This window comes from Monodelphis domestica, chromosome 5 (assembly GCF_027887165.1).
Source record: "Monodelphis domestica isolate mMonDom1 chromosome 5, mMonDom1.pri, whole genome shotgun sequence".
Classification (NCBI taxonomy): Eukaryota; Metazoa; Chordata; class Mammalia; order Didelphimorphia; family Didelphidae; genus Monodelphis; species Monodelphis domestica.
In genome coordinates this window covers 139,127,318-139,144,443 of record NC_077231.1, presented here as the reverse complement: position 1 = coordinate 139,144,443, position 17,126 = coordinate 139,127,318, and the positions used below count along the sequence as shown (strand labels likewise).

The window sequence follows — 17,126 nt, the reverse complement described above, 5'->3', positions numbered from 1 at the left end:
TTGAATGTCATGGACTTCCCCATTAGTGGCAATGCAGTGTTCCTGAACAACCCGGAGGGATCTATGAGAAAGAACACTATCCACATTCAGAGGAAAAACTGTGGGAGTAGAAACACAGAAGAAAAACAACTGCTTGAATACATAGGTTGAGGGGATATGGCTCGGGATGTAGACTCTGGGTGAACATCCTCATGCAAACAGGTTCTGATCAAGGACACATGTAATACCCAGTAGAATTACATGTCGGCTATGGGAGGGGAGGGAGGAATAGAAAATGATTTTTGTAACCAAGGAATAATGTTTTAAATTGGCTAAATAAATAAATTCACCCTAGACAATATAAAATATTTAGAAATCTATCTGCCGAGACAAACACAGGAACTATATGAACACAACTACAAAACACTCTCCACACAATTAAAACTAGATCTAAACAATTGGAAAAACATCGACTGCTCATGGATAGGACGAGCTAACATAATAAAAATGAGAATCCTACACAAATTAATTTACTTATTTAGTACCTTACCCATTGAACTACTAAAAACTTTTTTACTGAATTAGAAAAAAACCATAACAAAGTTCTTTTGGTACAACAAAAGATCAAGGATATCCAGGGAAATCATGGGAAAAAATGCAAAGGAAGGAGGACTTGCAGTCCCAGATCTCAAACTATTCTATAAAGCAGTGATCATCAAAGCAATTTGGTACTGGCTAAGAGACAGAAAGGAGGATCAGTAGAACAGACTTGGGGTAAGTGACCTCAGCAATAGTCTATGACAAGCCCAAAGATTCCAGCTTTGGGGATCAAAACCCACTATTTGATATAAACTGCTGGGAAAATTGGAAGACAGTATGGGAGAGATTAGGTTTGTATCAATATCTCACACCCTACACCAAGATAAACTCAGAATGGGTGAATGACTTGAATAAAATGAAGGAAACTATAAGCAAATTAGGTGAACACAGAATAGTATACATGTCAGATCTTTGGGAAAGGAAAGACTTTAAAACCAAGCAAGAGCTAGAAAAAACTACAAAATGTAAAATCAATAATTTTGATTACATCAAATTAAAACAGTTTTTTACAAAAAAAAAAAAAACTAATGCATCCAAAATTAGAAGGGAAGCAACAAATTGGGAAGCAATCTTCATAACAAAAACCTCTGACAAAGGTCTAATCACCCAAATTTATAAAGAGCTAAAACAATTGTACAAAAAATCAAGCCATTCTCCAATTGATAAATGGGCAAGGTACATTAATAGGCAATTTTCAGTTAAAGAAATCAAAACTATTAATAAACACATGAAAAAGTGTTCTAAATCTCTTATAATCAGAGAAATGAAAATCAAAACAACTCTGAGGTATCACCTCACACCTAACAGATTGGCTAACATGACAGCAACAGAAAATAATGAATGCTGGAGGGGATGTGGCAAAGTTGGGACATTAATTCATTGTTGGTGGAGTTGTGAATTGATTCAACCATTCTGGAGGGCAATTTGGAACTATGCCCAAAGGGCACTAAAAGTCTGTCTGCCCTTTGATCCAGCCATAGCACTGCTGGGTTTGTACCCCAGAGAGATAATAAGGAAAAAGACATGTACAAGAATATTCATAGCTGCACTCTTTGTCGTGGCCAAAAATTGGAAAATGAGGGGATGCCCTTCAATTAGGGGATGGCTGAACAAATTGTGGTATATATTGGTGATGGAATACTATTGTGCTCAAAGGAATAATAAAGTGGAGGAATTCCATGGGAACTGGAATGACCTCCAGGAATTGATGCAGAGCAAAAGGAGCAGAACCAAGAGAACATTGTACACAGCGACTGAAACATTATGGTACAATCGTATGTAATGGACTTCTCCATTAGTGGCAATGCAGTGATCCTGAACAACTTGGAGGAATCTAGGAGAAAAAACATTATCCACATTCATAGGGAAAACTGTAAGAGTAGAAACACAGAAGAAAAACAACTGCTTGAATACATGGATTGAGGGGATATGGCTGGGGATGTAGACTCTAAATGAGCATCCTAATGCAAACACCAACAACATGGAAATAGGTTCTGATCAAAGACACATGTAATAGCCAATGAAATTGCACATCGGCTGCGGGAAGGGCGGGGGGGGGGGGGGGGGAGGTTAGGGAGGGAAATAATGTGATTCTTGTAACCAAAGAATAATGTTCTAAATTGACTAAATAAATTAATTTTAAAAAATAAAATAAAACACCCTCAAAAAATGAGTGGGAGTAGAAATGCAGAAAAAAAAGACATTATTTATATGGGTATATGATTTGGGGTTTTGGTTTTGAAAGATTACTTTATTGCAAAAATGAATAATATGGTAGTGGGTATTGAGTGATAATACATGTTTAACCCAATGGTATTGCTTGTCAGCTCTGGGTGTGGGGAGAGAAGAGGGGAGAGGGGAGGGAGACAACATGAATCATGTAACCATGTAAAAATACTTTAAAAATAAAAAAAAATGCTCAAAAGACAGATGGTGTCTGTTCAAAAGATAATCAGTGTTCAATCCTAGTTTTCTTCCTGAGCTAGATATCTGTAGCCCAGGAGAGAAACTAAGACTGGATTTCTAGATATAGGAATCAACCCAAGATAACTGGTTGATGAGTTCACCAATTAAGAATATACAAAGAAAAGAAGAGGGCTCAGGGCAGAGCCCCTGGGGACATCCACAAATAGTGGTGACATGAATAAAAGATTGCCAAAGGAGAGGAACAGGTGGACATGAAACCTAGAGAGAAGAGAATATCCAGAAGGAGAATTTGTTAACTACTGCAGAGAGAAGAAAATGAGAAAGGGTCATTTGGATTTGACGATTAAGAGATTATTAGTAACTTTGGCAAGAGTTAATTTCAGTTGAATGATGAAATAGAAGGAATAAGGAAGAAAAAAAGTGGAGGCACCAAGTATAATAACTTTCTCAAGGATTGTAGCCATGAACAAAGGAATGACATAGGAACACAGATAGCTACTAGTGATGGTTAGGATCAAGTGAGGGCTTTTTAAAGAGAAGAGGAAGATGAATATCTTTGCAGATAATGGGGAAGAAGAAAAGGAGAGAATGAAGCTCAGAAAGCGGAGATCATAGTCTAGTAGAGTCTACTAGAGAAGACAGGAATGGATGGGATCAAGGGTGCAAGTATTAGGAATGGCCTTGGCCAGAGAAAAAGAGAGACTTCTTCATCTGATATGAGTGAAGAAGTCAGTCAATCAGCATTCATTCAACAGCTACTATGTACCAGGTTCTAAGGGCTGGGGATACAAAGAAAAACAGAAGACAGGCCCTGCCTTTGAGGAACTCGCAATCTAATTGTGGGGAGAATACTGGGGACAATGGGAGCATGAGATGATGAGAAGTGGGGAAAGGGGAACTCTTGGCAAATGGTCTCAGATTTTTCAATGACAGTAAAAGGTAGGATAGTCAACTTAGGTGGATTGGAGAGAATACCATGGGAAGACTGGAGTAAAGACGAAGTTTGGAACAGTTGCTTTGGCAATAGTAACTTGGTTAAGGAGGAATAGAAAAGATTACTCTGCTGTATTGAAAAGGAGTTGTTATCCCCAAAGTTCATCCTCCAACTCCGAGAGCATATAGTTGATTGGAGCAAAAAGAAATAGATTCTCTAGCCCTCCTCTCAAATGTAACTTGTATCCATATTTGTTTGTTGTTCCATAAAAGACAAATTCCATAAGGGCTGGGACTTTCGTTTATGTGCTTAAGAAATTTCTGCTGTTGAATGTGCCTGTGCTGCAAAATAGGAAACAGTTTGTGCCCTTCAACAGCTTGCATTCTGGTGGGGACAAGGGAAGGGAAGCAGGAAAGAGCACATATCACAGATAAGTAAATATAAAACTATATACCAAAAAAAAACAAAGCAACTTCAAGGTGGGGGAAAATCTAATGAGGAAAATCAGGAAACGTCTTCTTTTGTAAGCAGTGACTTTTGAGCTGAGTCTAAGTGAAGCTAAGAGACTGACTTGAGGAAGGAGAGCATTCTAGATTTGGTGGGGAGGCAGGACAATGGTCTTTGCAAAGGCACAAAAATAGAGACTGGAACATCTAATACAGAGAAAAACAAGCAGGCTGGCAGAGCTGGAACATAGAATGTGTGAAGGAGAGTAATGTGGAATCATTCTAGATTTGGAAGGGCCTTAACTAGGGGCAATAGGGAATCACTTGTGCTTCTTCAGCAGGGCTGTGACCTGAGTAGGCTTATGCTTTAAAAATTTCAATTTGGTTCATTCACCATGATCAAGTAGGATTCATACCAGGGATGCAGGGCTGGTTCAACATTAGGAAAACCATCCACATAATTGACCACATCAACAAGCAAACTAGCAAGAATCACATGATTATTTCAATAGATGCAGAAAAAGCCTTTGATAAAATACAACACCCATTCCTATTAAAAACACTAGAAAGCATAGGAATAGAAGGGTCATTCCTAAAAATAATAAACAGTATATATCTAAAACCAACAGCTAATATCATCTGCAATGGGGATAAACTAGATGCATTCCCAATAAGATCAGGAGTGAAACAAGGATGCCCATTATCACCTCTACTATTTGACATTGTACTAGAAAAATTTCAATTTGGGGGGCACCTGGGTGGCTCAATGGATTGAGAGCCAGGCCTGGAGTTGGGAAATCCTGAGATCAAATGTGGCCTCTGACACTTCCTAGCTGTGTGACTCTAGGCAAGTCACTTAACCCCCATTGACTAGCCCTTACTGCTCTTCTGCTTTTAAACCAATACACAGTGGTTATTCTAAGATGGAAGATAAGGATTAATATATATATGTATATACATACATACATACATATATATATCAATTTTGCAGCTTGGTGGAATTGGAGAAATGAGAGGCTGAAGGCTAAGAAATCAATTAAGGGGCAATTCTAGAATAGGCAAGACAAAAAATGAGGCTTGAACTTGGGTGATAGTTATATGAATGGTGAGACAGGAACAGAGTGGAGAGATGGTAGAGGTAGAATCAGTAAGACTTTTCAACAAGTTGGATATGGGGAGGGAGGGCAGTTGTGAACCTGGACAACTGGAAGGATACTCTTCCATCCAATGATTCTGGCCACCTTGCTGTTCCTTGAGCAACTCATTGCATCTCTGGACTCTGGGCATTTTCATTGGCTATCTTCTTATGCCTGGAATTCGCTTCTTCTTCATATCTACTTACTGATTTCTTTCTTTTTTCCAGATTACATTTCAACACAATTTTAAATATCATTTTCCAACATTTTATGATCCATATTCTTTTTCTCCCTCCCTCCTATCCTTCCCCCCTCCCCCAAGATGCCGGGTAATATGATATAGGTTGTACATGTGTTATCATGCAATATATATTTCTGTGTTGATCATGTTGTGAAAGAAGACTTATCACTTATGCTAGAGAAAAATTGATGGAGGAAATAAAGTGAAGAATGGTATGTTTCAATCTGCATTTAGATGCCATCAGTTCTTTCTATGGTGGTGGATATCTTTTTCATCATGAGTCTCTTGGGGTTGTCCTAAATCATTGCATTGTTGATAACAGTTAAGTCATTCACAACTGATCATCATACATCATGCTGTTATTATGTACAACATTCTCTTGGTTCTACTCTCTTCACTTTGCATCATTTCATATAAGTCTTTTCAGGTTTTTTTTTAATGATCTTATTGTTCATCATTTCTTATGGCCCAAGAGTATTCCATTACAATCATATACCACAACTTGTTCAACCATTTCCCAATTGATAGACATCTCGATCTCTTAGCTCCTTTGACTTTTTTTGAGTCCCTGCTAAAATCTCACCTTCTATAAGAAGTCTTTCCAGATTCCCTTAATGCAAGTGCCTTCCATAACATCTACAAATCTGTTATCTCCAATTTATCTTGTTCATATCTTGTTTATACACGGTTGTCTGCATGTTGTCTTCTGTTAGACTGAGTACCTCTAAAGTGGGGACTTGCCTTTTTTTTTGTATCTTTAATGCTTAGTAAAGTGTTTCACATATAGTAGTAGTAGTATCTCGGTAGCCGAGGATGACGATTGTCTTTGTGCATTTTCATCTATGATAGATGAGTGTGCACAAAGACACTTGTGCGTGAAGGAGATTTAAGTGGAAAAGTCGATGCACAGAGACAGTCCCACTTTCTTGGTGTTGGAAGCCTGGGTCCCGTGGCACGAAAGGTCGTTACACCTGGAGACTTCCCCAGCTGCATTGGATGGCCGTGTTGTCTTTTGTGCTCCAACACGCCCTAAGCACTCCACAGTGCTTTGCTCCGTCGCCCTCTCAGCCGTTGAACCTTCTTATTGGTTTCTTCCATCTGTTCAGCTGAAGTAGTCTTCACATGTTGGGTGAGCAAAGCCCTGGTTCACCAGGGGTCTATGACCCAATGGCTATCCTCACAAGGTTTAGCCAGCCTGTCAAAGCTGTTGCCCGGGGTGTGGCCACTGCCGCATGCTAGCAGCTGCTAGGAGCCACAAGTGAGAGCTGGGTGTCAGGTGAGGGTCAGAGGCTGGAGAGCTGCCCTAGGAGGGCACAACAAACCCTCCATACCAGAGATACTACCCCTCCCTGAACACCCCATACACCCCTCACATATATAAATGTTATAGGCTGAATCATAGTAGTGCCCTTAATGGAAATTATGAGAGGGATTGGTTGGAGACCAATACACATGGAAATGTCTAGCAGGCATTTGGTAATACCAGGCTAGGAGTCAGGAGAGATGAGAGCTATATGTATGGTTTTAGGAATCATCTGCATAAAAAGAGAGTAAACCCATGGTAGCTAATTAATCCAAGAATCAGTCTGTGAACACATTTATTTCCATGCCAGGCACTATGCTAAAAACTGGGAATATAAAGACAAAAAAAATTTCTGCGTTTAAGTAGTTCACATTCTATTTATCAAAAGAGAAAATAGGACCCTGGACAGAGTCCTCACACATGGAAGGTATAGCTTAGATGATATTCCTTCAAATGACACTTAGAACTATCACCCAGATAGGTAAGAAAACCAAGAGATACTAGTGCTATTAAAATCCAGAGAAGAGAGAGGATTTGGGGAGGGAGAAGAGAGAGGGTGGGGGGGAGAGGATGAGAGAGAGACAGAGACAGAGAGGCAGAGAGAGAGAGAGAGTATTAGATTTTGTAGTTAGGCAGTCATCAATGACCTTGGAGAGAGTAGCTTTAATCCAGTGGTAAGGTCAGAAGCCTGATTACAATGAGTTAAGAAATAAATAGGAGGGGCACCTAGGTGGATAGTGGATAGAATACCAGGCCTGGAGTTGGGAGAACTTGAGCTCAAATCTGGCCTCAGACCCTTCCTAGCTGGGTGTGCGAGTCACTTAACCCCAACTACCTAGCCCTTACCGCTCTTCTGCGTTGGAACCACTACTGGTATCAATTCTAAGACAGAAGGTAAGGGTTTTTCTAAAAAAGTGAATTGGAAGTGAGGAAGAGGAGGCAATAGGTTGCAGAAAACTTTTCCCAAGGAGTTAGTCTTTAAAAGGAAGACTGGGAATCATAATGTAATGAGATAGTGGTTCTTCTAAGTCAGGAGTCTTTTGACTTCTAATCCAGTGACATATTCTATTTCTCCTGATGCTGTGGCCAGGACTAGTCTCACCAAGAGGCAAAGCAGGCTGCTAACTACCAGTTAATATTTGAGGGATATAGGGTCCCCCCTATTTCTTCTACTCTACCTCATTACATGCAATTCTATTATTAGAAATTTCAGGTTATGGTATCTTCAGTTAATATACAGTTAACTTGGTGAAGGAAATATACTAATTTTTGTAGTCACCCAACAATCATTTCTATTGTCTTTCCAAATGATAGCCAGAACTCAGCAGATTTTAAGTGTGGGGGCCAGAGGGGAGAGAAAGACAAGAGTGAAAAGAGAGGTCCAGAGCTTGGAGCATTGAATGATGAGGTGACAAAAGAGATAAAAGGTCCCATACAAGTAGAGAAGGGAGATTTGTGGAGTGAGGAGAGAGGATGAGAGAAGAAAAACATGTATAAGGGAATGAAATATAGAAAGAGGAAGTCTTAGGTCTCTGAATACAAACCATTTATTTCCCAATTTTGCCCAATTTTTAGAGAGTCTCTCTCTCTCTCTCTCTCTCTCTCTGCTTTTTTCCTTTAAGAGCAGTGGAATTAGATAGTAGGTCTAGAGTCCCTCCTTTTTTAAAGGTCCATTGAATCACCTGTTCTTCTCGCTCAGTGGCCAATAAAAGGATGCTTCTTAATCTCAAAGAAAAAGGCCTTAAACTTTGAGTCACACATGGCCAGAAGCAGCAGGTCTCATCATCCCCAAAGGGTCAAGCCTGATTAGTACTGGCTCATGCACAAGTAGTTGGTTAGAAGCAGAGAGGGATGTTCTGTGTGTGTGCCATTCACCTTCCCAGTTACACTACCATTTTTGATCTTTGACTCACTTATTATTTAGGATAGTGTTTTGTAGTCTCCTCAGTGGAGAATTAAGGCATGATCCATCCACAGAACCTAATGCCTTAGATTTACACAAACCAGGTTCCATTTTTGGGTAGCATCTCACTAAAATAGACTCTCTGACTAATGCCTCCAGCTAATTTTTCTTTGGCTATATCAGAACTATGCTTGTGGCTAAGTTTGTATAGAAAAAATAAAGGACCTTCAGTTCCTATGCAAGCATTCAGATCCACAATGTATCAAATATAGTACAGGCTTTATTTGACCTGACAAAAAACAGAAAAACACAGGAAGCTCACACCCAAACCCATAAAAAAAGTCAAACTGTGCAAAACAATCCCACTTCCCTCTCCACTGAACATCCATTTTCCATAAGAACTAATCCAAGATTGAAGAAACCCCAATCAGTAAAGCATTTGAGTTGGCTCCTTTTACTCGGTTAGTCCTATTTCCCTCAAGTACCTACATAGTTCTTTAAACTTATGATATTACCTTGGGATGCTCTCTGTAGTCACTACTTCTGGGAAATTTTCCTACTCAGATACTGTTTCCTCAGGTTGAGAGAAGTAATTCTCAGCCTGTCTACCAAGCTCTGCCCACTATTTTTGATATGTTTATTTGTTGAGATTGTACTTATCCTAATTCTACTCTTTTTGTTCATTTGTTTTTAAATTTCTGCCTTGTTATTTGTTCTGCCCCTCTGTACTCAAGTTTTCCATATGGCCCTTACTATTCTAGAGAATTAATTGCTTTATTAAGACTTTCCCATTGACTATTGGAGCTGTTAAGTTTCATGGTTAAATTTTTTTTCCATTTATTGATTCAATATATATTTGAATAGAAGCTGTTTCCTTTCATTTAGCATTTCTTAACTACTTTGAAAGTTTTCACCATAGGTACATTTTTGCATCTGGATATCTTGTTGGTGTTGTTTGGGACTTTTTTTACACATTTTTTTTAGTTTCTCTTTTTGTTTTTCTGATATTTTCCCTCTGGAGATGTCTTTATTCTTCTCTTTGGTGTTTATTTTATTTTATTTGGCACATTTGGTACTATTCTGAGGGGAAGAAAGGTGAGCTGGGCTTAGTCATCACTACTCACTCAGGCACCTTGTAATTGCCTCCTCCAGGCTACATTTTTTCTATCTATTTAGCAGTGAAAAGGCAGTAACATATAGAATGAAACCTTGAGGGGATGGTCTGATGGCCCAGTGGGGCTTTTTTTTAAGGATTTAGGCAATCTAAGCAGCAAGGAAGGAAACAAGTAGTAGTCAAAAGATGGAAATGAGTGGAAATGATCAGTGCAGCAAACTGCTGAAAGAGAAGAGAATAAATGGGATACAAGATACAAGTCAGAAGGCCAAGAGAGGGGCCAACTCATCCTGTGAGGCGGAAGCAAAGGAGACGGGATGAAAATTCACAGAGCTTCTGAGGTGTGAAGAATAGAGCTTATAGCCCATGGTCTTGATAGTTGGTGAGGTCATCCACTGAAAGACGTGAGAGGTATAAATAAAGGCCTGTGGAGAGAAGGGGATGTTTAATAGATGATTTGAAGAGACTGAAGGATATTCAAACGGAGAGGAATAAAGGGATGATTATAGTGACATAATTTCAAATTTCAAGGGTGTCTGCCTGCTGTTCAGATGGTACTGATACTTCATTATTCACTAGCTAGAGTTTTCCTCCAGCCTTTGTCCTCCATTTAGGACAGCCATTAATGGTGTACTTCTTCCAGATGAATATAATATAAACTGGATTTTAAAAATCACCTAAGTCCATAATTTTTAGAAAATAAAGTTTAATTTTCCCTTTCCATTCCTTGATAGCATATGTGTAAGTACAAACACTTAAATACAGGTGAATCAGAAAAGAGGTAAAAATGTATAAAAGGAAAGCCATGACCAGGCCTGTGTCCTGGTTGGCATTCATCATATGACTAGAGGTTCTGTGAGAATGTCAATGCAAGTAACACTTTCCTCTTTAAAATGTTAGAATGCAATCATGTATCAAAAATATCTATTTATATATGGCAATGCTGGGGTATGAAAATAGGCTTACTTTTCTGTTTCAAAAGTCTATCATTTTTCTTTAGTCCAGGGATAGCCCATGCTGCCATGCAGGGGTAAAAATACGTCGATAGTGTGCATCAAACCCCAAAGTGTTCCATGGCCAAATTCATTTACTGAACATTAACTTAAACTAAAGACTGAATAAGTCAGTTGCCATTACATTGTCTCTATCTCTAATTGGCAAAGTTTGTAAAAGCTTGCTCTAGGCAAGTTTTGACCGGCTTTCTTCTTAAGGCCAAAGTTTGCTGGGGCTCATCTTCCTCCAAGAAATCCTTATCAAAGGTTACAATGATATATGGCCAAGTTATTTTTTAATTCCTAATATGTATCTAGACTCTTCTCAGAAAACGTACTCCACAAGATACCTTATAGAATTCCCATTATTTTAATGTAGCACAGTGAAAATTTAACTCAGAACTACAAGATGGAAATTTATACTAGGTAGAGTAGTCACAATTGCCTTCCAAGTGTAATTTGGCTTGATACATTCAATTTCTAATGAAAAAAAAAACAAAGCACTATATATAAAAAGTGATATCTAATGGCTACTTAGTATTTCTTTTTTTCAAAATGGCTTGGGGGGGCGGGGCATGGACAGGAAGTTATTTCTAGGAGCTCGATCTGTTCTGCTCAACAATACTAAATTCATCAATCAACCTAGTCTTCCTGTCTGGAGGATGACGGTCCTGTGTTGAAAGTGTGTCTCTAGATCATGACAATGATTGTGATTAAAACATACACTCTAAAAATGTGGTTTTAAGCTTATTTATATGTTTGGGCCACAAATACACACCCAGTGAATACCACATTCATCATTATCAAAATCTGCATTATTTTTTGTTTCCATTACTGTGAACACCACATAATTTATTGAATACTTAAACCTTTCTTTAACTTCTTTTGTTTACCACAGTGATGATTTGCACTTGATCATTGCCTTTATTTTGCATTTTTCTTTTTTTCCTCAATCACTTTTAAGTAAATTAGGTATACTACGAAGAGACATGATATGCCTTAAATTTTATTTGCTCATCCATCCTGTTAAAAAAATATGATAATTTTCAAATGGCTTAACCTTCAATAATTTTAGCTAGCTCTTTACAAAAAATTGGCACATGAAGAGTTATGCATTTATAGCCTGACTGGGTACCACATGAGGTCTAATCTCAAACTAATGCTTCATAGAATTGTTATTCATAATAAATAATATGAACTATTCTTTTAGTCCACCTGATTAACATAACTTCTTCAGAGATACAATGAATTCTGACCCCAATATCCAAGTCCTTTGTGTTATAATGATAAAGCATTATAGAGGTCATTTTGGCTGACCTGATTGTTTTTTACTAATGAAGAAACTGAGGCTTAGAGTGGCTTGTCTCAGGTCACATAGCCAAACTAATTACAGAGCTAGTATCACATTGCAGATTTCCCAACTTTTAATTCTACTCTAATATACAGCATAATATAAAGTTGTATGTTGTTTTCCACCAAAATATAACATGTTCATCATTTGCAGTAGGAAAGAAATAATAAATTTAAAGTCATATAAATTTCCCACTTTCTTCTAACCAAGGACATATATAATTAATATACACCTTTCCAGAAAAATCCCCCTACCAGCAGTGATAAGACAGTATTATACCATGCATCGTTCAAGAAAATGCTTCTGCTTATAGAGCCAGAGGATCTATGGGAGATGTGTCCTATGTAAGACTGGAGGATAGAGTAATGGGTCACCTACTAAGAGACAATTTAAGTGGCACAGTTGATAAAGTGTTGGACCTGGATTTAAGAAGACCTGAGTTCAAATTCATCCTCAGATACTTACTGTGTGACCCCAGACAAGTCACTTAATCTTTGTCAGCCTTAGATTCCTCATTTGTAAAATGGGGATAAAATCAGCACCTATTTCCTAGGATTGTTATGAGGATAAAATGAGATAATTGTAAAGTGCTTTACAAATCTTGATAATTACTCCAGAAAGCAACTGGTTGGTTTCCCAAAGGCCTATATGAAACCTCTATTTCTGAAGGAGGAAAAGTTTTGTGGCACAGGTAAAGCAGTGGTCTGCCATACCCTACTTCAAGTCTGGCACCATGAGCCTTTCAAGAAGCTACCCAGTCATGATCCATTCAGATTCAGCCACACCCTGGTCGGGGTCAGTAGCTCATGGAGCGCTGGATAAACACACCGACCAAATGGGATCCTTTGGTCCACCTTCAGGCATGACAATATAGTTCAGGTTGTCTCAGGTCAAACCCAGGGCTCTAGAAATTTTCTGTGCCTGAAAATGACTGGGCCTTTGCATACCTAGTAACACATATTAAGATCCTGTAACAGCAAGGTGTTTTTCCAAGAATTATGTGCAGACTTGTCCTCCCCCTCATGGCAATGATGTCTTTTATATTTTAAAAGAATTTTTGTTAATCTTTACCGTTACTCAGAATCTTTACTTCATATTTCTCCTTGTAAAAATGGAAATTGAATGCCTGTAGAAGAAGAAGAAGAAGAAATCCCACACTAGGTCAAGCCATTACTCTAACTAGGTCAAAGTTCTTTCTCTGTCAATGGGAAGTTTTTGACAAAGTGACTTTCCACAATTCCTCTCCAAAGGTTAAAGATGTGCTCCTAAACATTGCTCCTCTGAATGAAAGCCAATAATAACATATTCCATTGTCAGAGTCTCTGATTTCATCCATGGAGGCATCTCCTTTTTCAATCAATTAATCAATGAACATGAATTAATTATTTCCATTGAAGAAACTCACTTTGACAAGGTCTACTAGCAATTGCTCTGACACTTAAAAGTCTTAGAGAGTTGCCTGGACCATGGAGAAGTTACGCTACTTGACCAGGTCACAATATGTGTCAGAGGTGGAACTTATCCCATGTCACTTTGATTCTAAGGCCAACTCTATCCACTCTGCCTCACTTTTTTCTATGTGATATATTTTTGTTAAACTTGAGTTTCTCATGAATTTTCTTTCAATATCTAAAAATGGTACTATTTTTTGTGTTACTCTGAAGAGAAAGAGTTACAACTTATTCTCATGAATGTAAGGAAGACAATGAAAAGCTCCTGGTTTGGTTAGTGAGTCCTGCTCTTTTCTCAACATGGAAAGTCACAAGTCACTACTTTCTGTACAAATATTTTTCAAAAGATGATTTGTTAGGGGGCAGCTGGGTATGGCAGTGGATTGAGAGCCAGGCCTAGATACAGGAGATCCTAGGTTCAAATCTGGCCTCAGACACTTCCCAGCTGTGTAACCCTGGACAAGTCACTTAACCCCCATTGCCTTAAAAAAAAAAAAGATGACTTGTTTGATATATATCCTGGGACAAGTAATTTAATCTTAATTTCTCTGACCTAGAACTTCTTTACATATAAAGAGAAGGAAACACTAAAACGCCTTCTAGCTCTAAAAATTCATGTATCAATAATTCCATACCCCAAATTGAACAATAGGAATATTAAATAAAGCAGAGTCTACTGATTTACATATAGAAAGAAATTAACAGCCTGGCTTTAAGGCACCTTAAAAAGGCTCTTAAAAAAAAAACAATCTGTGAATAAAACATCAAATTTCTCTATACTTTTTGCAAGCTTTCATTAAGAAGTAATTTTACTTGGAAGCCTAGAATTCTGAGCTAGAGACAAACTCTCTTAAGCCTTCGTTTTCAAGATGAAGGAAAGGAGACCTGGAGAGATGAAGTGATTTGCTCAGTTACTGAAGAGCTGGGTTTCAAATCCAGGTTCTCTGACTCTAAATTGTGTGTTTTTGTATTCCCCTCCTCTGAATCTAACTTGGAGCACCAGATTCAGCCTCTTTCTCCTGACTTTGTTTATATACTAGTCCATAAAGTGTGTATACTGTATCCTGTGTGATTATGCTACAAATAGCATTCTCCTTTAATTCTGTGGTACTCACCTTGTCCTTATAGCTTGTAAACCTCAGTATCAATTAAGAGCTACACATTCAAGTATTAAAAATATATCAAATAATACAAGCTTGCCCTTATCAGCGATCCAAAAAGAAAAGAAAAATATGTGATATAATTAATCTCATGAATTCAAATATCACACAAAGAAATAACCAAGTAATATCATACAAAGAACACAGATACTTAATACAATGCACATTTGGGGGAATGGGAGATAAGAACGTTTTAGCAAAAAATAGCCAATCCATGGACATAAGCAATCTCATTCTATAAAGGATTAGTAATAAACTCTGAGGTTCTCCAGTGGTAGAAAAACTGCAGCTTTTCACCTATTTCTTCATCAGCAAGTTGCAATTCAGTACAAATCAGTAGATCAATAACTTGAATGAAAGATAAAAATAGTATTAATACAGTACTGAGGAATATACAGTTGTTGTATATGAAACATTTTTATACACTACTCATTTGTAGAGAAAGACAAGAGCTAGAGTGTCCATTGGATGTCACTAAAATCAGCTGGGTCCCCCAGACCTCCTTCTGCTTCTAAATAATTCATGAAGGCAGCCATGGCAGTGTCATCATTTTCACACATTGCATCAAAATCCAGCTGAGAGTTGTCACCTAACAAATTTTAAAAGAGACACAGAGTAAATAAGGAGGGTTAAATGAATAATACGGCAAGAGAAGGTTATACCTGATTCAACAAGGGGAAGACATTAGATAAAAGACCTGGTGGGTTAGCATCGAATACAAAGAAGATATACTCACTGTTTATTCTGCAAGTGGGAAGAGAAAAGAAGCATGATAGAGAGTTTCTGGATATTTGGGTGAGGATTAATGGTGGGGAGAAACATAAGCAATTTTATGGGGCGAGGGTAAAGGAAGAAATGAACGAAGCATTCCAGAGGCACATTTAAAGGCTGGCATGAAGAAATGACATAGTAGTGATGGGAGACTTCAGCAATCTGGACGTTTTTCCCCCTTAAAAATGGAATAGCTGATAGATTTTGGACTTTCTTTTTGAAAATGTAAAAAACTACAAAGACAACTACTGTTCTGAATCTGATTCTAAAGTAGAAATGAAAAGAATCTCGAGGAGATACAACTACTCCCATTCTCCTTTTGCTCATGTTGGACAAAAGCCAGGTACAGAATGCTGTGCATTCCAAATCTGGGGGAGAGTGGGCTTCAAAATTTCATTGAAAGTATACTATAGATTTCATTAACAAAGATTCTACATGGGAAATTGGCTCCAGAGGTAATACATACTCATAAAAATGAAATTCTGATAACTCAAACACAAATGATTCCAATGAGGAAAAGGGAGAATTTTATTTATTTGAAAGTGTTTCTTTTTTTAAATTATTATTATGAACTTGACAAGCATCAACAAACATGAATATTTCCTTATACATAGCAGAAAGAAAAAGAGGGTTATATATTACACTGTGATTATTTCAAGTTACTTTTACTAACCTACTTGGGTTTTTAAAAGTATATATTAAATTTAAATATTGTTAGGGCAGTTTCAATACTGCCTGTTTGTGTCCCCTTCTGAATTACCTCCTGCTCTCTTCTGTGTGTGTATTTTTAAATATTTCACTTATAATCTTTTCTTTTTCATTTTGGTGGTCAGTATCTCTCCACCCATTCCCCATAACCCATCCCCCCAAATAAAAAGCCTTCTCTTGTAACAAATAAATATACTCAAGCAATATAAATTCCATCATCATTATCACTATAGCCCTACTCACTACCATACCTTTCTCCTCCCACAAAAGAAAAGCCTGGGGGCAGCTGGGTGGCTCAGTGGATTGAGAGCCAGGCCTAGAGACAGGAGATCCTAGGTTCAAATCTGGCCTCAGACACTTCCCAGCTGTGTGACCCTGGGCAAGTCACTTGACCCCCATTGCCTAGCCCTTACCACTCTTCTGCCTTGGAGCCAATAAACAGTATTGACTCCAAGACGGAAGGTAAGGGTTTAAAAAAAAAAAAAGAAAAGCCTTCCCTTGTAACAAATAAATATACTCATGCAATACAAATGCAATCATTGGTTATAATTTTCCTACATAATATTATAGTCAGTGCCTTCCCTTGTAACAAATAAATATACTCATGCAATACAAATGCAATCATTGGTTATAATTTTCCTACATAATATTATAGTCACTGTAGAAATTGTTCTCTTGCATCAGTTCACACAAACCCTTTCAGGTTTTAAAAAAATCTCTCCTTTGTATAGTTTCTTACAGCATAATATTCATTTATATTCATATACCAAATTTTGTTCATCCATTGCTCAATTAATGGATACCTACTTTGTTTTCAGCTGGGTTTGTTTTTTGTTATAAAATAAAATGTTGCAAGAAATATTTTTGTTCCTATAAGTTCTTTCCCTCTTTCTTTGATCTCATCAGAGTATATGTCTAGGCATATGCACAATTTAGTAACCTTGGGTGGATGGTTTTAAATGACTCTCCAGAATAGTGAATCAATTCACATCTTTCCCAACAGTACATTAATGTGCTTCTAGTTCTATGGCCCCTTCTCTTTATTTTATCTTCACTAATCTGATGAGTATGAGGTGGAACCTCAGACTTACTTCAATTTGCATTTCTCTTA

At 37.7% G+C, this 17,126-nt stretch overlaps 1 protein-coding gene across 2 annotated transcripts in view; it reads right to left on the bottom strand.

Moving 5' to 3' along the window:
- Positions 1 to 11,508: 11,508 nt before the first annotated feature.
- BMAL2 (basic helix-loop-helix ARNT like 2) overlaps positions 11,509 to 17,126 on the bottom strand; it is a 104,668-nt gene continuing 99,050 nt past the window's right edge. For both annotated transcript variants that reach the window (XM_056799427.1, XM_056799426.1), the window contains exon 16: positions 11,509 to 15,125. In XM_056799427.1, coding sequence (XP_056655405.1) covers positions 14,989 to 15,125 — 137 coding nt within the window. In that variant the 3' untranslated portion in view covers positions 11,509 to 14,988. The remainder of the gene's footprint in view (positions 15,126 to 17,126) is intronic.